At 37.7% G+C, this 24,256-nt stretch overlaps 1 protein-coding gene across 1 annotated transcript; it reads right to left on the bottom strand.

Moving 5' to 3' along the window:
* Positions 1-509: 509 nt before the first annotated feature.
* On the bottom strand, positions 510-23,349 carry LOC147173543 (tricarboxylate transport protein B, mitochondrial). Its single transcript, XM_086077067.1, has 9 exons — positions 22,867-23,349; positions 11,884-11,991; positions 9,553-9,652; positions 5,738-5,876; positions 5,579-5,663; positions 5,344-5,448; positions 4,376-4,491; positions 4,238-4,311; positions 510-2,454 (listed from the first exon to the last, which is right to left on the bottom strand). The coding sequence occupies exons 1-9, from the start codon at positions 22,976-22,978 to the stop codon at positions 2,340-2,342; spliced, it is 954 nt and encodes a 317-aa protein (XP_085933193.1). The 5' UTR covers positions 22,979-23,349; the 3' UTR covers positions 510-2,339.
* Positions 23,350-24,256: the final 907 nt, after the last annotated feature.

The raw sequence follows: 24,256 nt of genomic DNA, 5'->3' as shown, positions 1-24,256 counted from the left end.
CCCCTATTTCTTCACAGGAGATGACAAAAAAAATTAATCAGGAAAAACTGACAAATGACATGAAGATCAAGCCAAATCTGAAATTTCCTGGTCAAATCCTTGGCTGCCTGCCTTCCGTGGATTACATTATTATAGCTTCACCCCATACATTGGATTACATTATTATAGCTTCACCTCATACATTAGAAGTGGAAATTCACCCGTTTTAGCAATCTCAGGGGGCAGCCATTTTCACATTATACTGCCCTCTGCTGTCGACTGAAATTGACGTCACAGGCACTGTAACGTCAATTTCGTTGAAGCAGCCGCTTGCATGGACAAAAAGATGGCAGATTTTTTTTCTGCTTAATTCATATTCTACAAACACAATATTAATCATAACACCATGTTTACACTAGTGTGGGCACAGAACTATTATTGCAAAGACAAATTTTGACTTGACAAATATTAAGTGTTTTAAAGAAAAGCTTCTTTTTTTTTAATGAAAATGAACCCTTATTAAACCAACGTAACAGGAGGACAGTGTTTATTGCACAAAGGTTTCATAAAGACACGAACCTGCAACACAAGGGGAATACTGTACACATAATTTCTTTGGCCAAATGAGAAAAAAACAAAACACAAAGTACTCGTATATTCAGTCATGTTTCACAGTGCTGGAACGAAATATACTTTTTTTTTTTCTTCTTCTTTTTTTTTTTTTTTTAAACATGGCTGTTTGTCAGGAATGTTACATGAGTAATACTATTCAAATCAGTAATAGTAGGTACAGTTCATAAAAGAGTCAATATCACCATGAGGTGTATTTGAGACTTGGCTGTTAGAATTTCATATTAGTCAAACGCCCACTTTTTTATTTTATATATATATATATATATATTTTTTTTTATACATGCAAAATATGGTGAACAATGACAGGGTGGACATTTTTGGATAAAGTTAGCATTTAATGAGCACACGGTGGCAACATGATTCAGTTAATAACTGTGTACTGCTTAAGAATGATATTTAAAATTTCTGAAATATTTTTACAGCAATTGATATTTCACTATGACAGGGTGGACATGTTAAGCTTGACAACACCCAGCTGCGCTCATAATATGACGAAAATTACCGTACATGCAGTAAGTGTACATATTTATTCTTCAATCCACTCTTTTAGCCTCATTGAAAAAAAGACAACAATTCTGAATGTTAACTTATGGATGTTACCAGTCAGTGAGGACAGAAAAGACACTTCATAGTGATATTGACCCAAAAAGGCACATGAGTGAACCATTTCAAGCAAGCTCCCATTGTAGCATGGCACTTAAGGAGCCTGTTCTCAGGATAATTTAGTAGGATTTTATACAAAAAAAAAGAAGTTTAAAAGCTGAATACGGATCAGTTTTGTTTGTTTTTGTACTGAATTGATGTCACAAATATGTCCTATTTGATTCATTATCAAGTATAAGTCCAATTGTAACTTATTGCTTCTTTTGTACAATTTCCTACCACATTTTCATGAGAATCACAACACTGGAAAAAAAAAATTAAATGAGAAGATTTAAAAAAAAAAAGAAAAAGGAGAAGGAAACCAAAGACGCATCACCAACCAGCAGCCTGCTAAGGTGAAAAGCACTTGGAGGTCTTCATGTTGGGTCTCAGTTCAACTTTAAATACAGCAATTGGATATATATAGATTTTTTTTTTATGCATCTTACAACAGCATTACATCCAGACTAGAATTTGGGGGGAAAGACAAGGACACAACAGCAACTACATCTTTCTTCTTTTTTTTTTTTAACATACAGATACGAAACATTCAAATCAATAAATACACCATCACATTCTAAATAGACCGTATCTTTATAAATTAAATTTTTGCGTTTGGCATCTGACACAGAGATAAAATATATCTATACTTTAGAATGAAACGATCATGATGGCAATAAAATAATTTTACAAAAATAAACTGGGTCTTTAAAGTAAATAATAAAATCATTCTATTAAAGGCTTTGTTTATGAATGCGACTGTAGTTTATCTGAATGACTGTCTAAAGCATGCATCTGCAAAAGTCAAGTATTATTTGAAAAAAATTGAAATATGATCAAAAAGTATTAAGATTCCAGTGAATTCCAAAACACGCATCTAATCTTCATTGAGCTGCACATACTTAACTGACCACTGGAGGGTGACAAAGGACCTACGTGGCTATTTTGAGTTCATGTAATCATGATAACATTCTGATTGTATCTGAACCTCGGCACTTAAATTTAGAATGAACAAACAGCCGCCTACCGAACTGGGACGTGTGTCGGAAGCAGCAAGAGAAGCAGGGAAGCGGCCGTCCCGCAGCTCAGTCCGTCTGCCACACTCTGTTCAGAACCTTGACCACCTCCTCGTAGATGATGAACACGATAGCCACATCCAGACATACGCGACCCAGACGAGGAACGGTGCCTTTATAGAAACTATTGATGGAGGGCACACAAGAGAGTATAAAATTAAGAAGAGCAGGAACAGAAGTATTCATTGGACAATAATGTGGTTGTAAAATGCACCCGAGCCTACGGAGAGGTTTTTCCTATTATTATTAGTTACCTTGGAGTGAGGCAAGTGGTTCCTAAGTACCATTAAGTGTCTGATACCATTACCACCTAAGAAAACTCACAAAATGTGAATCCGGGTTTAACGATGCATCTTCTGCCATCTAGTGGAAGAGAATCTAATTGTTGTGTTAGTCACTATATGTCATAAATCAGGGGTCAGCAACCTTTATGATCAAAAGAGCCATTTTAGGGCAAATAAAAAAACAAAAAGTCGCAAAAACATTTGAACATTGTGATGAAGGAAACAGTATGTTAGTCCAATGCACTGAAAGTCCACGCGCTAATTAGAAATGCACCAGAACAGAAAAAAAAAATGCAGCATCCAACATGTAGAGATTTATTTTCTTCTGCCTTTTGTCTTCTGTTTTTGGATTGTTTTTTAATTATTTATTTTTGGTAATTTGTCAAACTTTGTTTTTCATACATTTTTTTGTTTTATTTTTTGCCTTTAAAAAAATTATAATAATTCAGACTTTTTCGGCAATTTTGTATGTTTTATGGTCATTTTCAGGATTTCTTCTTTTGTTTTTGGACGTTTTCTTTTCTGGGTTTTTATTCAATTCTCTGACATTTTTGGCAAATTCATGGACATTTAATGTGAATTTTCTGCTTTTTCTCTTCCTTGTCGGACATTCATGGTCACTTTTTAGACATTTTTAGGTAATTCCTAAAACTTTTTCATCTACCTTTCATCTCTATTTTTCTGAAAACTTAAACATTTTGACTTAATCATTAATTATTATTAATTATTCATAATTTTTTTGTAAATCATTCATTCATAAGTAATATTTAATCTAAAAAATTTGATTTTTTTTTTTTTTTAATTTCCACTCATTTGTTTTTAGAGATTCACAAGGAGCCACAGTAGAGCGACTAAAGAGCCACATGTGGCTCCAGAGCCGTAGGCTGCAGACCCCTGTCTACAGTTGATATAAAGAGTCTACACATCCCTGTTTAAAAATGAGACCAATGGAAATCTTTTTGAACGTTTTCCTACCATTCATGTCAGCAATAAACTCAACTTGAGGAAAAAACGGAAAAAAAAACGAGAGGGGACTTAAAAATAAACAACTGCAATAATTTGGTTGCATAAGTATGGACGCCCTGTTGTGACTGGGGATGCGACTGCTCAGAAATAACCAATCACATTTAAATAACGGGAGTCAACACACACCTGCTACCATTTAAAGTGCCTCTGATTAAACCCAAATAAAGTTCAGATGCTCTAAAAGGCTTTTCCTGTTTTTCTTCCTCCTCCTTGCAGAAGCCTGAAGGTTTAGTGGTGACACTGACACGTATTTGGAACTGTAATCCACTCCATCATGTCTAAGGCTCCAATTTCAGCTGAAGAAAACAGCCACAAAGCATTAATGATGCTACCACCATGCATTACTATAGATTTGGTGTTCTTCTGGTGATGGACAGTGTTGTATTTTCACCAAACATACCTTTTGGAATAAAAAAAATAATAATAATAAAGTTGTTGTTTTTTGTGCTTTTATCCATCCATAACACATACTCTCGAATGCGCTTGGGATCTTTTTAAATGAAGTTCTATAGATCACATTTTGTTGGTGGAAAAAGTTTTGCTTTTTTTTTTTCTACTAAAGCCAACAAACAAGAACACAAGCAAAAGCTGACTCACGCTGCCAAGCCTTCATGTCGCATAATCTTCACCGCACAGTCCAGCGTGCTCTTGTACTTATGCGCTTCAAGACCCTTTGGAAGGAAACACAAGTCTAACATTCAAGATGCCCGGCAACAAACACAAACAACGTTGTACCTGCATCCTTGTCTTGATGACATCGAGCGGAGTGTTTCCAAACACGCTTGCTGCTCCAGCTATCGCTCCGAAGGTTCCAGTCACTGCAGGATTGATGTATTTATTGGGGTCATCACCTAATAGAAAAATACGCCCTTCATTAACAAGCAAATAAGGTAAAATCTTAAAGGAGCTAAACGGAAAGAGAAACTCAAGTAAGAGGCTATAAGTTTCTCAACATTTTATTTATTAATAAGATATTATAAACATATTCGTAATACTGAAAAATTCAAGGCAGGCTGTTAATTACAGTACGTGTATCAGGGTTGCCTCTTTTTTTTCCAACTGAAGGCTAAATACAGGAAAATGGAAGGAACAGAATTGTCTTGCGTTTATGAAACATGATGCTAAATTCAATTTAGTACATATACTAAATAAAAGTCAAAATTATTTTTTAGCAGTTAAAAAAAGAAACTAAAAAGACCAAGCAAAAACTTACTAGTATTAGTGTGAAATTTTGTATAATTTCCAATATATTTTTTTAAATACTTTATAGCTTTTCCATTTAATTTTTGCAAAATAAATATAGCAAATATCTTTTAAAAACCTTTAAATAAAATGCAGTGTGACATTGTTTTTCTTGCAATTTTAAATGAATTCTAAATAATTTTCATTAAATCGGGTTGAATCAGTGTGCCTCCAAAATCTCCACTTTTCAGGATACCCATGTCAAAGAGCGCAAGCCATTATTAACACTTAGATGGTTAAAACAAAAGTATACAAATAAAATAACACCTACACGTGTGGACTGACCAATAACATAGATTTGTGGGAAAATAATAATAATAATAATAATAAAACTAATAAAGGTGCTGCTGTTTTGGTTAGCATTGCCGTTAGCAAGGTTGAAGGAGGCAAAAACAATGCAAAACAGCATTTACATGTTATTCTCAATCCCGTTCAAAGCATGTGCACTCCAGTTTTCTGACCTTTGTACCAGTTCTTGAGCGAGGTCATCACAAAGAAGCGAATGGCCTGATTAGAGCCTTGTTTGAGCACGGTCGCAGTGAGACCCTGGTAGGTCCCTCTTAAACCTGGTCAAGCATAAAAGAGGATGTCAAAATTCATCAGGGTGGGATGCGGCTTCTTTATGTTCAGCCGTATTGCTGCGTTCGGCCAGTAGAGGGCGCGTTAACCATGTTGATGGCGTCAGGAGGCTTTTACCTTGAGCTCTGACTATCTCTCTGACCCCATGGTAGAAGCCCCTGTACTTGGGGTTTGCTGAAGTCTGGTCATGGATGAATTTAACCTTGACGGGATGAAAATACAATTTGGTCACATCCATTGAATGAATGTGCCATACATTGTCAATTTGTCACACACCTTGATAGTTTCCATGGGACAGACCACCAACACGGCCTCCATCACACCGGCTCCGAGCCCACACAGCAGCCCTCGAGTGCTGTCCAGTCGACCTGACTCATCCCTTGCTTGGTTACTGAGGAACTCAAATACTCCAAACCTGACCACAAAAAAAAATGTAGAGAACAATGGATTTCGTAGAATAACCCGATAAGTGCATAGCAAACACTCGAGGGACAACTAATTAGCTTCAAGTAACAATTTAATGAGATCTAATAAGAGCTGCATTAAAACCCTGTGTTAATGAAGGGAATATATTTTATATTTAAAGGGTAACTTGAAGTTTCCGACGCTGTGAAAGTACCCTGAATGCACCATTTTCCTCACGTAACATTAGCAACTAGCAAGTGTGTAGCGTATGTTATTCTGTTGCCCAAAGCGCCTTTTAAGACGTTTAATGACATCTCAGTTGGAGTTAACTGTAAAACTAAACACACGACAGTAAAAATATCCACCACTGTATATTTACATACAAAACATGCTTCGTTTTTAAAACATCGCTAGCCTAATGCTAATGCTAAAAGCGAAGGGAGAGTCCCATTCAAATGCTAACCGCAAGTTAGCATCGACTTCGGGAGTATTTTCCCATCAAATAACGGATATTCACACGCAAATGCTGTGGGAACACATACCCACAGGTAAGATAGCACTACGCAAAGGCACAGATTCTTACCAATGTGTGAAAAACGAGTTATTTTAATAAAATTCAATTGTAACTTCCTTGAGGCTCTAATTCCACATATTTACAACATAATTTGTACTTGACAAAAACAAAGTGCAAGAATGAATGGACATGACGCTACGATGACACTTTTAAGTAGTTGAGCAGCTTTAGTTGTTGAATAAATACTAAATCACAAATTGTTCTAATCATGATTTCAATCTCAATCAAATAATCGTGATTGCTATTTTTTCAGCCCAAATATGTACTGTAACCATATACAGTACAGCAGTTGTAAACGAGTAAGAATGGTTTTATTATTGACACATAAATCTATAGAATAATCTCGTATACTTCATGAAATGTGTTGTTAAGGTCATACTATGGACTTGTCATTCAAAGCAGAGTAAATCTTAATAGCGAAAGTTAGTGCCTAAGTGACACCCATTGAAAATGAATGGGGGGGAGGGGGGTTAATTTTATGCATTAAATATATTTTTTAAATAATCTGTATTTTTTTCTGCAAAAAAATCGGTATAGGCATCGACCTAAAAAAAAATGCATATCGGTTGGGCCCTAGGACTCCTGCCTGTATCCACAAAGAAGACAAATGAACTGTTGGTTAACTAGTAAGGGATGCGAGACGGCCGCCATGGGAGCCACCCAAGCTTCAAGAGAAAGAGGGAGGTGGGCTATGAGTGACAATGCAATCAGACATTCTCGTACCAGCGTGTCCTTTACAAGACGGTTATTAATAGAGTGCTTCAGGAGGAGGATGCCCGGTAAATCTATAAAAATAAAAATGGGCAAGGGAGGACAGACTGATGTTGTTTTCTTGTTAGGCTTCTACTTGCCATCCTAATAAGTCAACACAAAGTCCCCCATGCCCACCTTTTCCTTTTAACTCTGTCTGTTTATTGCAGGATTCTCCTCTGCTCATTAACTCCCTGCATCTGCTCTTCTGTCGCACTCGTCGTCACACACTACTTGCTATCTTCATATCTCTTTCCCCACATCTGGTAAAAAAGGGAAAAATGTGGCAGTTCACTTGACTGCCAACCCCGTGACACTCCACTTGTTATTAAATTGGACAGTCAAGCTGTTCTCTGACTGCCAATTTGCACCATTGCCAATGTAAGCGGTCCAAGCTTCCTTGCTTAGAATGTGCCCTTATGTCCTGGCTGAGATTCCGAGATGAGTCAGAGCGCCGAACAATCTTCATTAGAGGATCTTTGTACAAGGTCAGCTTCAGTGAGGGGGATGAAGTAAAGGAGAGGAAATGAGAAATTCACTCACGACATAAAACAAAACAAAAATGAGTAAATCTAAATACAAGAACTGGATCCAAACAATAATAATTTTGCCCCACTGTGTATTGAATTTGTTAAGTGTTAAAGAAGCAGTTAAGAAATTGTGATTAAATAATGGTGCAAATTAAATACTGAAGGGAAGAAGAGGTCAGCTACTCTCTCGGCCCTCCTTGGCCTGCCTTTCGGATGACCCAGAAATAGACTTTGTGGAACATGATGGTGTGCAGGCAATCACTTAATGGGATGGGGGAGAATAAAGAATAAAAGGGGCGGTGCGAGACGGGAGGGAGTCATACAATAAAGTAATTGGGGTGGATCAGATGGAAGAAAAAAAAAATAGTACTTGAATAATTACTTAATGGACGGAGCCAAAATGAAATGAACCAATCGATGAGGAAGCAAAATGTTCCTCAGGGCTAAAGTAGCCAAAATGATCTAATATTGTTTACATTAACTCCTGGTAAGTGCCTGACATCAGCCTTTCATCATTGCGACTCATCATAAGGCTGATTAATATTGAGATGAAATGAGATTGTTGATGTCTTCGTTTGACTACATGGAACAGGACGTGCACTGTCTTTACGCCAGAGTCAAATTTGTTCAGTGAACATGCTCGTAACTCAAATCAACGTTCACTATTAAAGTGAATGAAAATGCCATTAAAATGCATTCCTTATCTCTTTTTTCCAATAAATTCATAAGAAAACAGAATTTTAAAGGCCATTTTTTTATTTACTGTTTACATGAATTTAAAATTATTTTCTTACATTTATGAAAGACCTGACTTATTACACTTTAAGACATTTCAGAATCTTTTTAATGTATATGTACATTTATTGAATTAGAATTATGAAAACAATTTAGCCTCATCCTTGCTGATGTCAATGTTTGGTTAACACTTAAGTGATTATAATACTTTCATTAATAAACTAAAATCATTTAACCAGCTACTGCATCCGCAAAATTTAGTTTAGAATTTAATGTTTGTGGCATTTTTATCATGTCCTTGATATTTAAGAAGAATTGATGTTCCATAATAAACCACTATCGGATTGAAGTGAAGTGAATCGAAATCAAATTGATTGAGGAAATTAGAATCGAGCCGTAGTGAAAATGTTCCCACCGTGGTGTAAAACTCAACATGGTTCTCACCGACAAATATAAACAAACTGACAAAGCTTCCCAGTCTGTGGCCCACTGAGACCCTGCCTGGGTTTGAGTGGCATTTTTTGCTCCGCTTGACTAGACCTGTCTCTCCATCACACGGACCAACTCTATCCTCCAGCAACACACACACACACACACACACACACACGTGCTGGTATACAAACAATGCAAAATAAATAATAAAAAAAAAACTGCCTTGGCTTTATTCAGATTGTGCGTGTTTGTATTTGACAGGAGATAAATGTCATGGCTGTGCGAGAACAACACCATCACTCTCCAGAAGCGGCGTGGCATTTCTGCTATGCGTGGCGGGTAATGGACTAGAATAATTGGACTGTGTGAACTAACGCTTCAAGGTACGACGGCTGCCGCGCGTTGTTCTTTTACTCTAGCCTTCCAGTAGCAAGCTGCAAAAAAAATAAAATAAAAAGAAGATTGGATGTTTAACCTTCTACCACAGCACGCAGCTGCAAACCGGATGCAGTAATGTGTCCCTTGAGTTAATAATTGTCAGTTTTATGACGATTGTAATAAGCTTGTGGTAATCATATCAGCTCATCTGGATCAGTTCATTAAATCCTGTTGCCATCGGGCGCTCCCGTTTACCTCCGCTTGCGTTTCGAAAGTTTATTGCATACCTGACTGCAGATTTGGGAATGGATCCATAGAGCAGCGAGCTGAGTCCTCTGTAGAGTCCTTTGGCACCGTGACTCTGCACCGTCTGCTTCACGCAGTCACCTAGAGGATGAAATACAGGTGTTTTATTTTTGTTGTTGTTGGTTGTTTTCAGTGATTCCCAACAGTTGCGAGTCATCATCAGGAAATGATTCAATTTCACTTACATTCTATTTACTACAAATATTGTATCTTTTTTTTTTGTTGATGTAACTATGTCAGCGATAAATATAGTTACAGACAGAACAATTACATGCTATACCACTAGGTGGCAGGAGGCACAATATACAGTAATATACTTATTGTGACATTTGTTTGGTTGAGTGTTGTGAGATTTTTCTAATTTGTTTAAATAAAGGTTGGAAAATAATAATACATAGTATTTGATGTGACCTGCCAAGCTATTTTGAAAAACACTAAAATGCATTATAAAAAGCAAAACATGCTTAATTAAATCTGACATAATTTTAAATAGAATATCAGAGTAACAATATATATATATATATATATATATATATAAATTATATTAACATATTCAAACAGAAAGTATTTATAACCAATTTCACAAAATTTCACAGAGGTTATTTATTTATTTATTTAAATAATTATTTATTAGGCCTACTCTTTCAATTTTTGCTCAAATTTGCTTAACGATACATTTTGGATAACAGGAACACTGCACTTGTTTGACTCTGTTTATAGTTACATATCAAGCTGAAATTGAGCAAGAATTGCCTATTAGACTAAGGAATGATTCAGATATTTTGTTCCTAAAAATAATCATGTTGCCCAATTAGCATCTTAATATTATCTCGGCAAAGGAGAAATGCTCACTAACACAGATTCAAACAGATTTGTGAATAACATTTGCGAGAACGGGCTTTTGTGTAGACGTGGAAAAATCCCATGAAAAATAACAGCAAAAATAAAATGTTCTGTGATTACATTTGCATGATTATTATATCATTAAAAGCCAGCAATAATTAATTAATTTTAATTTAGAATGGCCTCAGAGGCTCATAACAAGAAAACGTTTACCCATCCGTGGCCCAAAAGAGCTGTGGTAAAATGCATGTAAAATGGAGCGAGACCGAACTGCCTCGTAAATTTCTGGGCGGATATTATTATTATTATTATTATTATTATTTTACTACCAGCAAATCTGTTAGCAAATATTAGCCTATTTACACATGACGCATTTTTAGAGTTGACAAGGAGAAACTATTGCTCCGAAGCAACGGCACCAGCGAGCAGAAAAAGCAGCAGCTGTCAGGACTCGGGAGCGCTCATTAGCATGTTCCCCAAGACGCAAGGCACGACAACAGATCTGTGTGTACTTGTGCGTGTGTATGTATATGCATTGCGTGCGTGCAAGTTGAAATTGTTTTTGTTTTCTTTCTGTGTCTTAAGTGAAATAAACTATCACAGTGACATCCAGGAATCCTAATGCACTAGGGAATGTAATTAGATAGTGAGCTCCAGAGAGGCTGCGGATAATGGAGGACCAAAGCTGTCAAAATTAAAAATAATAATAAATGAATAAGCAAATAAATAAATAAATAAATACAAGTGAAAATGAAAACAGATATAAAAAATATAATTGAAAAATTTAATATAAATGAAAAAAAATCATAAATAAATAAAAGTACAAAAAAAATAAAAAATAAAAACGAGATTCAAAAAATTTATATTTAAAAAATGTGGAAATAAATTAAAAAATACATATATAAATAGAATTCAATATCAATCTATAAATAAAAACACTCTGCTCTCACATTTATTTATTTCATGCTGCGCTCAGGATGAAATGTTATTCAAATGAGTGGGCGGTCCTAAGCATGTCTTGGGTTGGACTATATTATTATATTTATTTTTATTTTTGGAATCTCGTTTTTTATTTTTGTATCTATTTTTACTTTATTTATTTATTTATGGACATATTTTGTTGTTTGTGTTTCCATTTATATTTATTTTTGTAATTCATTTCTCAATTATATTTTTTACACCCGTTTTTATTTTCCCATTTATTTATTTATTTAGTCTTTTTTGTGTGTGCCAGTTTTGGTCCTCCATAGCGGAGGTATTTTACTTTAAATATTTTTTTTAGAGTGTATATTAGTGCTTTTCCTTATGACAATTGAACTGAAATAAGAATATGAGTTAATAGGTAATAATTACCACATGCCAAAAATCATGTTAAACTTAAAGGATATGACGTGTTTGCCTATTGGTGACCTCAACTACTATGACGTTTTTCCTATATTGACAATTTGCATGAAACTGGCCAAACTCACCTACTCCTCTGTACTTGGGAGGATTGGCCCTCTCGTCCAGCTGCAATTGGGTCTTCACATACTCGGTGGGGAAGGTGATGCAAATCTCAATGCCGCCAGCAATACCACCTGGAAATTAAGCAAACCGTGTCAAACCCAAGTAAACTGAACTTTGAAATGATCACAATTGGATACAACAACTGCTCTTAGCTTAGCATACTAGCTTAGCTTCAGGCGGCATCTTCCAGTGGCCCGTGCTTGCATGACAACAAGGTGCCATGACGTCACAGATCGTTGGAAAACGACTTTCCCTCCATAAACACTGAAAGGCGGGCTGGCGAGCGAGGAAGAGGAATGAGCTGGTTGAAGCCGTTTCAAACCCACACCCAAACCCAAACCACTCGGCGAAGTCACGAGAAGCACATTTGGGGTTGATTACGTTTGACTATGACTGGAAAAATGGAAGCCAGATCAAAAGTATGAATCCATTTTCACACAGACAGGGGCAGGCTGTCCTAAAGCCTGCTGTCGAACGCACAATACAGATGAGTCACACGGGAAGGAGGGAGGACGCAGAGAAGGATGACGTTAATTAAATCATGCAGCCTGCTGGGCGGGGCTCCATTACACAGGCCAAGACCCTCCATTAACTCAATGACACACACACACACACACACACACACTCTAACTGCTAACACGTATAAGCAGAGAGATCACAAATGGTTGAAAATGAAACCAAAACGCCAGTGAAAAGGAAATAAAAATGTTTTACGGTTAGGGTTAGTGTGGATTCCAGACATGACCACGTTCTAACATAGCTAAATCACATTTACTCACTTCTATCAATTTGATCATCCCATCTGTAGGAGGAGCTGATCTAATTTAAGGGAAATCAATAAGGGAAGATGTCTTTGACTTCAATCCAATCAGGTATTATACGCCAGCCTATATAAAAAAAGTAGTAGGAATTGATCACCGTATACTACATGATCACAAATTAGCAATATTAAGGATTTTATTCTTAATTGGACCAATCTAAAATGAGAAATTACTCACATAAACATAAAAATCTATTTTTAATATTTTGGGTTGTCAGAAAAGTTCCAGGACTGGTCATCTCACTTCACAAAAGTCACTTTGCAGTTCATGTCAAGGTTTTGTTGTCAGTATTGATATATGACTGGATTGTCAACGCATTGGAATAAATGAAGCCACAGGCGGCCATCTTACATTGCCAATCACCAAGACGGCCTAACTTAAATACATTGATTTCTCTGCTGTGTTTTCCTATTATTTTTTTGCCTCTACGGTGACAACGCCACTGTGTAGGACATACAGTTGTACCAATAAGTCTGGGAGTACATTTCATTACCAAGAAAAATACTTAACTTTCTCTTATAAGTTATATCTCTAGGTGTTACGCAAAGATTCGTCTGATCATGACTGTTATCAGAGCCATCAACAATAAAGTGAAAGTAAAGCCCATTGGGGAAAAATTCACTGCAAAATGTTGACAGTCGGTCGGGTCAAAACTTTTATCATGGCTCAAAAATGTGTCTACTTCCTGGGTCAATTTGACCCTTCTTTCTGGGTTGTATTGCAAAAAATAAAAAATAAATAAAAAGCCAGAAAGAGCGAACTTTACTCTTTACATCGACCATTCAGACACTAAAAATAGCTGGGTCAAAAATAACCCAATTATGGGTCAAAATGGACTGATCCTCTAATAATTTGACTCAATTTTGGTTCAAAAATTGGGTCATTTTGTATAAAACAGCCCAGAAAATTGGTTCAGATCTTCTACTTGGGTCAATTTGACCCTACTTACTAGGTTGTTTTGCCCCCCCCCGCCCAAAAAAAAAACAAGCCAGAAAGATGGGTCAAATTGAAAACTGGGTCATCAAAATGAATTTTGGTTTAAAAATTGGGTCATTGTCTCAAGTAGAGGATCAATTCATTTTTGACCCATAATTGTTTTTTTTTTTTTTGACCCAGCTATTTTTAGAGTCTGAATGGTCGATGTAAACGGTGAAGTTCGCTCTTTGTGAGGCTTTCATTACTCCATACAGAGATCAGAGCGAAAAACAGGCACTGATAACAGTAGTCAGGAAACTGTAGTAACAGTTGTCTGTAAAAGTGGCAACGTAAGATGGCTGCCCTCCGGAACTCTGGCTTCAGCTGCGAGGGCCCTTTCGACAGTCCAGTCATATGTAAATCCATGGTTTTTGGTTTAGTTCCTTAGACGTTGACTGTATATATTTTGTGACACTAGTCCTGGAACTTTTCCGACACGCTCGTAAAATTGACCCTTCACTCCCATTCACTGAATCAAGTCATTCATCTCGCAGCTAAGCAGCGCGGTGACCCTCGTGATCACTCATGTTAGCCGTAATTCCCATAATCCTTGGGACAAGCGAGCCCTCCAAGGGTTAACAGACGTCACATGATCCTCCCCACGCTTCATACCAGCCATGATGATGTGGCCTAATCAGGTCGCTGCGTTTCGTGTAAGAGGGAACAAATCAACCTCATTCATGAGCGCAGATGAAAACAAGTGACAATTGGCAGCGCGGCGAAACATGATCGAAGAACCGCTGAGGCCGATGCATCTTGGCTTGTTTGGTCTGCGTTTGCAAACTGGCACACATTCGCACAAACAAACACACTTTAAATGAATGCCGCGGCCACGGCCAAACGTGGGTTACATGTGCCAAATAGCCATTAATCTTTATCTTCAACCTCTGCTGCAGCACCTTCCCATCCTCCATCCTCAACACCCCCCCCCCACCCCCCCCCACACACACACACACACCAGTGACTCGTCTCGCGCGGTCATAAAATCAATGCATCCACATAGATCTTTGACACTTGCTATTACGCCAGAGAGAAATGGAAATGGCACTGGAGTGATATTCGGCGCAAAGAGGCAGAGATAAAAAAAAACTGCCTTGTCAAATATATAGAAACAGGCTATTTGGATGACAAATGGAAAAACGCTCCTGTGCTATTTTCTAAACACAACATCGTAGGGCTGCAACTAATGACGTTTTAATTGATGAAGCTGTCGATGAATCGGCTTTTAAAAAATTATGTTTTCATTTGTTCAAACACTGAAGGTAATTTCAAATTGAAAGTGCAGAAAACGCACAAACATAAATTAATTATGATTCCATTATTGGTTTGGTCCCTAGCATGTAAAAAAACAAAACAAAAAACAGCATCCCTTTTAACTCATTCACTCCCAGCCATTTTCACTGAAGCAACCCCCTTCTCCCCCGGCCTGTTTTACTGGATTTTGACTGATTTTGCAAGGCCCACAGAATATTGCGTTCTACTGCTTTAAAAACATGGAACCTAGCAAAAGAAACATTACAGTGCCTTTTTTTATCAGGAAATAAATGAATATTTCTATCTATATTAGCATTAGAATATAGCTAAGTTTCATCATTATTCACAAATCAATTTAGAACTGTGGGTAAATGAGCTTTTTTTCAACATGGCCCTGCTTGATCTATTTTGCTCTGCTGCTACCTGCTGGCCGTTTTTGTAATAAATACAATTTCCTTAACCGTTCCCCGCAGTTGAGAGGCTGCATCAAAGCGCTACCATAAAAATAAAAAAACATAAAAAACGTATAAATAAGTCTTTGGAGCACTTAAAATAGAACGTATTTATACGTTTTTGGACGCAAATGAGTTAATGGCCGAATCAAAAATATATAGTCCCAACTCCCTAAATAGCCACGCCCTATTGCATTATCACACTTGTCCTTCCATCCAAATGTACTAATAACCTTAAAATGCCACTCCTTTGTTGCCTTTGCATCTTTTTAGGCCAAAGTTCTGATACTTGGGAGAATAAAATTCTGATAACCGATTAATTAAAAGAAATACAATGAATACAAACACTTTTTTTTTTGTTGGTCTGTTTACGCTTACCACAATAAAGATATGAATTTTATACAACACTTTGTTCTTTGGTAGGTTATTTGTTTAACTTTAGAATACAGAGAACATAGCCAAAAAGTAAAAATTGGCCATTTTTTTGAAAATTAAAAAAAAGCTAATAATCCGCTGGAGAATTTTTTTTTGTGCTGATTTTTAAACAGCTAATATTGGCCAATTAATCAGCAAGGCTTCTTGTTGTAAAGTTTGCTATTACTCTTTAATGGTCATTAACAAAAAATTTTTTTTGCTCACAACTCAATACAAAACCAATCACCCAAGCAATGGCTATTGGCTAGCATCTCAAACAACTAATGAGTCGGGTCACTCATGGGGGGTACCACTGTAGCAAAATACTAGTATTGACTATCATACATGCAGATTGAGGTCTTATTGACTTATTTATCTTTCTCTCTCTCAAGCCAACTGGTCGAGGCACATGGTCATCCCACATTGAGTCTTGGTTTAAGTTTAAAAATAAAAAAATGAGATTGACTTTTGAATGCACATAAACCGGGATCCGCAAATTAGCCTTACTAAATTGCCCAAGAGATGCCAGGTGAGCAGGCCAACTTCCTTTTGGAAAACCATAAGCGGGTTAGGGTCAGGGTCAGGGTTAGGTTACGCTTACTCCAAGTCAGGTTAAAGTGCAGCAATCTCTAAAACTGATGAGCATCACACATCCCCGCCAAAAGGAAATACGATTAAAATCCAAACAATCAATAATGCATAGCCATCATCGTGCATGCTTGTCTGTGCATGTGCCAGCCAATTAATACCATAAGTAGCAATATCAATTCATTATGAATCCACATGTTGCTCATTTTTAATTCTCTTGGGATGAGAAAGGAGAAAAACGTTATGACGTCCATTTTTAATGGTGAAGAATGAAGCCAGAGGAAGGGCTTCCTATAAATAGACTTGTAATATTTACGGTGATGTGGAAGATGAAAAGAATTATTCATCTCAATGTGGCCTTTTGCTTTTAGGCTTCCTATGTCCCGGGCAACACTCCCTCGTGGCTCACGGGTTCTCCTTCTTCTTCCACAATCATTCATTTTACATGAGAACTGTTCAAACTACTGATAAAGGAGGCAACAGCACACACGCGTTGCGCAAGATTCTACATTAATAGTACGACACTTAGTTTGTTTAGCCAACGAGCTCCATATGCTTATCACGCATGATTTATAATCATGACGTCAGCTCATTTACCACAGCGTAAATATCATCTTGTGATTCCGTTCGTATCACGATTCATAGGTCACGATTCGATTCGGTACCGATTAATCCCGATACAAATCTAGAAATTGTTTATTGCGATTTTTTAAACTCAAATTTAGAAAATACTACTCAGTAAACTTGTACATGTACACTGTAAGATTTGCATGAAAATGTATTTATCTGAAAATTCAGGTTGCAGTTTCATGTTCGAACAGCACTGAAATCAAATATTAAGGCTTGATTTTCCATTAATATAAAATTCTTCCATGCTTAATGTGTAAATCCTAAACCTAAGTAAGACGTTTTGTTGAATATTGCCATAAAAAAATGTATGTTTATAAATCGATTCGGCCGCATATTGAATCGATTCGAGAATTGCGCGCTGTAATATCGCCATATATTGCCGAATCGATTTTTTCTAACACCCCTACATACTAATATATTATTTATTTGTTAGTCCAGAGCTGGACTGGCCCATCTGGCGTACAGGGCAATTTTTCTGGGGTCGATACAGTGCTTTTTTAACTATTATTTTCCTCAATTTTACCCCGAGAGACTGGCCCACAAATTAGAAGGACCAGTCCGTTAATCCATTTCGTGAAACATCATCAATAAACATCAGTGGCAGAACTATAACACGGTTTCACAGCCTAATAGTGGGAGTAGTGATGTTAAAGTTGAACAAATATGGTTACCCTTACCATCCATCCACTATCTGGAGCGCTGAATGGAGCAAAAAATAAAGAAATAAAAATATTCTTCTAGTAAACAAAATGCATAATGTTCACAAAAAAAGCACCTGAGGTCAGACAATATCTTTTACTTGAAAAAATAAAATAAAATAAAAAAAATTTGGTGGTGTGCTGTGAGATGTTTCCAATGTATAACATGTGCCTTGGCTCAATTAAGTTTGGGAAAGACTAACTTAAAATATGAAAGTGATAAAAATCTAAATAAATCAAGAACAATATAGTAAAATGAGAGAGTGAAGTAAATTAGGAGGTAAAAACACATATCAAGGACAACAAAAACACTTTACACAACAATCGTTTTTCATTTTTAACTTAAAGTGAGCTTTTGATTAGAATTAAAAAATATATATATATATTTTACTCATTCGCTGCCATTGACGGCTATAGACGTCAAAAATTCATTTGAACTATTTTTTTTTTTGTATTAAATTTTTGTTAAAAAGCGTATGAAAACCTAGAATTGTTTTTTTTTTACATTTAGAACAAATGTATTAAACATTTGAAATCGCCTGGTGCCCCTAATTTTTAAGAATCTTTTCTTCCCCAAAAATGTTTTTTAATTGCTAAATGTTTTTTTTTAAGAAAAGATTATTAAAAATTAGGGGCGTCTGGCACTTACAATTTTTCATCGAAATTAATCGCATGATTTTTCTAGTTAACTCTCGAATTTTTATTTCTGTTTTAATACAATAAAAAAAAATATTGGTTTTCAAACTCTTGTTAACAAAAGTGGAAAAAAATGTGAATCTAATAAAAATTGTTCAAATGAATTTTTGACGTCTATAGCCGTCAATGGCAGTGAATTAATCATTAAAACCAAGACTAAAAAGACCAGACATGACTGTGGTTTGCTTCGTTGCAATTCATACACAAAATAATATAAAACAATTGTCAATGTTGACAAGGCCTTAACATAAAAAGGTGAACAAAAAAAAAAGGCACTGAGCTGAGTCACTTCCATTGGAAATAAGTGACAAGCTGGTGGGGAGTGGCGGCAAGTCCTCGGGAATAAGCGCACGCTTTGACGAGCCCTCTCGGCCCCAGAGGTGACAAGCACTCAGGGAAGAAAGCAAAAGAATGGAGGAAAGATGACATTTCGACTAAATCTTCTGGGGGAGGGGGGAAAAAACAACAACTATATAAACGTTCTTTCAACCTGTCACAGAAAAGCCTTTAAAGGAACAACAAATCTGAGGTCCATTTTTGTTTTGTTTTGCTCTCTGCCCTCAGGCCGAAAAGTCGCCCTTGTTCCGCGTCCCAACTTCAACCATCAGCAGAGTGAGAGGAGCTGAACTAACCAATGGCAGCCCGGAAAGCTTTGGCAATTGTGCGCCACTCGCTGTCTATGTACGTGAGCTGGAGTGCATTAAGCTTTGGCCTTCTACTTCTTGCTTTGTCTACTCGGAGCCCTCAGGCATGCTCTAGAAAGTCTTCTTCCTTCCGCACGGACAACACCAACCCGACTCGCGAAATAGCACTCGCGCGTCAGAAACGTCACTGGAGAGGAGACGCACCGTCATTCTCACCCCAAATCGGGTTTTTAATCTCGACATCTTGGACAGGGAGGCCCGCAGGAGTTGCGACAATCGCAGCGCAACGTTGCAAAACTGGACAGGCAGGCTGGAAACGAGCTACAGCGAGAAAAGGAAGGGGGGGGGGGGGGGGGGGTTGGCACAGAACCCGAGCCAGTCAGTCAGGCTGCTGAGGGTTGACGGGGGGAGGGGGACGGAAAGGATGGCATCAAGCAACACGGGCAACAACTGTGTCAAGTAAAATCGTCGAAAAGTGTGTTTCAATTTGAAGTGTAAATGTGTGGAATTATTTTGGAAAAAAACTGAAAAGGTGTAAATCACTGGCTGGGTTTAAAAAGATGCATAAAAACAAAGTACAACAATAATATTTAAATCAGGTATAAGTCGGTACAAGTGTAGAAAATAGAGTGCAATTAAAATGTGCATGTGCAGATTTATATATATGTAAATGTGTTAGCTTATCAACTAAATGGACAATATTGTTGGCATATCTGTGCACGTGCAGTTTATTTGATTTTATTTTATTATAAGGGTGAAGGACTAGATACGTTTTAAATAAATATATACATAAAAATGTCCATTAAATGAACCCAGTTTTAAATTGCTCTCAATCTCTGTGCTTGCTGCGAAAATAGCAAATTTGGGGTTCTTGCCATAGTTTGTCAAATATTTCAAAAGATAAATCACAAACAGTGAACATTTGTCACAACATGATCCAAATTTCTTTGTGACAAGTAAAAATGGTCTGTGACCATCTTTGCAACCTTTTGCAACATTTTACCAACCCTGAAGAAAACACAAAATTAACTTTATCGGCCTTCCTCAAAATGCTAAATATCGGCGCCGATAATCGGCCAGGCCGATTATCTCCACACGTTTGACATGGTTCCTATTCCACCTGCCCAGAAGTTTATTACAAGGTTGGTAAAGTGGTATTGTGTTATAGTATCGGAGCATTTTTTTTTTTTAATGCAGACTCACAGTATCAGCACTGACGCGATACTGGAATCGGTATTTACATTATATTAATGTTCACATACATAATAAAGTGCCACCATTCAACTGTATCGCAATTGTGTCCTGCTTTCAATTATATAAACACTTCTCTTCAAATATTTACAGACAATGTGTAAAATGCCTGTTGACACAAATGCGCATATATTTTACACCCACATCTGAACTCAACTGACAGCCTGTTGCCGCCACATGGGAACCCCGCTGAAGTCGCCACTCGCCACACTCCAATCACCTGAAAGTGCTGCTGCACACTAATCAACAGCACAGCGGGCGCGCGTAAACAACAACAACTGATGCGCAGTCCAGTAAAAAATATATAATAATAATGAAGAAGACATAACATTTCAAATTAGAAAATAAATGTTTTCCTTTTTCAGCAGAAGAGTGTAACGACTGTATTTATGTCACTTCATAGATCTCGGTTGCTAACCAAAACAGCAGTACCAAGGTGCATAACCACCCTCTCGGGTGAACTTCCCTGTTTTTAAAGTCCTCCCTCCATTTTTTTAAATCAACGCAAGCAAACACGACCTGTGAAAATTCAGCACATAGCAGAACTGAGCAACAACAACAAAAACACATTTCTTCTAATAACTGCCTCTTTGTCCAATGGGCTGCCCTCCCTCCCGCCTGCATGCGTCGCTCCTCTCTAACTGCATTAAGTGGCAGAGTGCCCCCGCCTAAGAAAGACGGATACTGCATGTAATGAAATTACAGGTAAATTCTGATAAGGCCGCCATCCCTTTGCGGGGATGTGCTATGTAGCCATTTTGAAAGAAAGGGCTCAAAAAAGGTTACTGCTAAGTGGGGTGAACTCATGCCTGATTAATACCTTTGTGCCAGATACATACTACGGAATATCTTTAGGGGGAGATATTGAAGACCGACACAAAAGGCCAAATAATTACAATTTAGATCAGCACCAAATGGTACACCTTTACACGCATCCTGCCCGGATATGCCAAGATTCACGCATTCGGACTAAAAATGGCTCCGCGTTTGCCACATTTTGCACTTCTCGTTGATCAGTTTCACAGTTAACAGATCCCCGCAGACGGCAGCGTTGCATCGCTTGGGATTTAAGATCAACGCAGCTTTGTTGAAGTCTCAGTTTGCCACATTGATTTATGCGGGAGAAAGATGCTAAAATATGGGCAGTTGGACAAGTTCAAGAGGCTTGCACGTGAACATTGTTTGTGTATGTGTGCTACAAACAGAGTATATGTCGCAGTTGGCAGTAGAAAGTAGGGGTGGGAATCTTTCTCACGATTCGATTCGATTCCAATTTTTGGGTGTGCGAATCGATTCGCACTCGATTTTCGATTAGGGGCGATTTTTGATTCTAAATGATTTGATTGACAATGATTTTTGCTTCAATTTATAGATGTTCAAGAATCGTAATGATCTACTCCAGTCTGACTCGCTAATGCTAACTAGCGCGCCACTCGCGGCACTTTTATCACTCAAAAGAACGGCTCCACGCTGCAAAACAACAACTTTTATTGGAATAACTTGATCGTGATTTTTTCTTTCTACTCTCTAATGTGGCTACAACTTAACAGTGTATTAGACCGCGTGGAATTACACTGCCCTTAAGTGGCCAAATCGGGTACAACATGAACAGCGCTCCCAATAAAGGCATACACAAACAAAGGGAAGAAAGTATAAAATTATTTAAATAAAACCGATTTTGGGACATTTAAAATCGATTCTTTATCGTACTAAATGAAAATCGCGAATCTTATGAGAATCGATTTTTTGGGCACACCCCTCGTAGAAAGTGTTGTGATCGTGAGCAAAGATTCATAAGTTGCAAGGAGTAAATGGGGAAGGCGAGTCTTCGTCGATCATGGCGCATTTAATTGTATACCTGTAATTAAATAACTTACATTTATATAATTATTATATATATTAGCTTTGCCATCAAAAGCAGGTTTTTCTGTCTTTTTTGTTTTTGTTTTATAGCTGTTTGTCTTACAAATACAAATAACACCGTTTTGCTTGACATGTTTCTTTTCACAATAAACTCGTTTTCTGCGGATTAAGCACATTTTCATTCATTTCAATGGGGGGAGGGAGGGTGATTCGAGATACTAGCATGGTCACTGAACACTCGTATCTCAAGGCACCACTGTACTTGGTGATGCCTCCCGGAAATGGTGAATGTAAAGTTTGTTTGTTTTTAATGGGGGAGAAATATTAAAAATTAGGTAATAATACGACTAGTGTCAAGCTAACAATTAAAAAAAACAGCACATCAAAGACAAGGAGAACGGAAGAAAGAAAAAAGAAAAAAGAGAGAACGAAAGAAAAAAGAGAGCGGGAGAAAGACAGCGAGAAAGAGAGAGAAATAGCGAGAAAGACAGCGAGAAAGAAAGAAAGAAAGAAAGAAAGAAAGAGCAACTGGTGAATTGTTCAGACTGACTTCAAAGCTCCTAGTACGTACGGCGTAGTGTTGTAAAAAGTTATCATACGTGACGACATTTGATGTCACTTTACGTAAGAGAGTTTAAAAAATAAATCTAATATTCATACCTGCCAGAATCGCCTTCCCCGGATGGGTTAACTTGGACTTCCCCGCAGGCGCCGCCGCCGCCAGACACCTCGGCGTGTGGATACGGCTTCCAAATGGTCCTTTTGTCTCCATTTGGATTTAAAGATCACAGCGAGGGAAAATGTCTGTCTGGTGCGTTTCAATCAATCTTTGTGGAGGCTGAGCTCCAAAGCGCAGACCCAGTCACACATACACGGATGTACGTCGGCTGTCTCGCGCGCACTCCCGGACTCAGGTGGACCCTCGTGGACGCGCGCGGCAGGCAGCTCCGCGCGTGTGTGTGTTCACAGTTGGACACGCGTAGACTGGCCGTGGGAACTTAAGAAACCGTAGCTGTTACGTGTCGCCATGGCGACGAGACAATCGAAAAGTAGATGGTGAAGCAACCCGGAAGTGGGGAACGGCGGAGAGAAGAGAATGCGCCTTGCCGCCGCGAGGAACTTTTATGTCCTCGCGAAAAGCGCGTGGACGAGAGAAGAGATGGGGTGCGCGCGCGCGTGTGAGTGGTAGCGAGATGAGATGATCTGGAGGGCGCGGCGCAGACTTTCCTTTTCGCACTTTCATGTCGGGATTTGCAGCAACAGCGAAAGACATATAATTGTTGGGTTACTTTGTTTTCTCTTGAGTCTTGAACTTTTTAACATCAAAGAGAGAGAGAGAGAGAGAGAGAGAGAGAGAGAGAGAGAGAGAGAGAGAGAGAGAGAGAGAGAGAGAGAGAGAGAGAGAGAGAGAGAGAGAGAGAGAGAGAGAAAACGCGTGTCCATCTTGGCCACGCCCTTCTCAACTACTGTACACTGGGACTGAAACCAAGTTCAGCTCGACCGTTTTTACGAAACGACAAAACAAGGGCAATTTGGTGACAATCATGTGATACTTTCCTCCTTAAGGGCAACATTTGATTGACACCCTCCACGTCTAATTACTTTAACCAACTTGTCGTCGGTGTGATTAGTCACAAAAAAGTATTTGTATGAAAAAAACAATGTTAAAACTGATGAATATTTGAAAAAAATTTCCCCCACACACACACATTTTATTCTAGGTGATGTGAGTGATGGTGGACCTATATATATATATAGCCTCATTTATAACTAAATCAAATCTATTTGGAAAATCTATATGTTCCTTTTCTATGTCCTGCAACGAAGGACATTCAAAGTAAAAACAAGACCACGTGACCATTCCCACACGTGAAATAGCCATTCATTTATGTCATTATTGTTCAAATGAACATCAAAAGATTTAAGGTTACAATCAAAAACCAGCATGTTTCAACCTTCACACCCATATATTGATGGGAATTAAAAAAATATCACAAATTGTGATGTCAATGTTTTTCTTGTGTAGATAAAGTAAGCGCAGCTTCTATAT

This window comes from Leptonotus elevatus, chromosome 5 (genome assembly GCF_054856555.1).
Source record: "Leptonotus elevatus isolate MCC_2025b chromosome 5, RoL_Lele_1.0, whole genome shotgun sequence".
NCBI lineage: Eukaryota > Metazoa > Chordata > Actinopteri > Syngnathiformes > Syngnathidae > Leptonotus > Leptonotus elevatus.
Note: the sequence above shows the minus strand (reverse complement) of the source record. Positions and strands in the feature narration are given on the sequence as shown.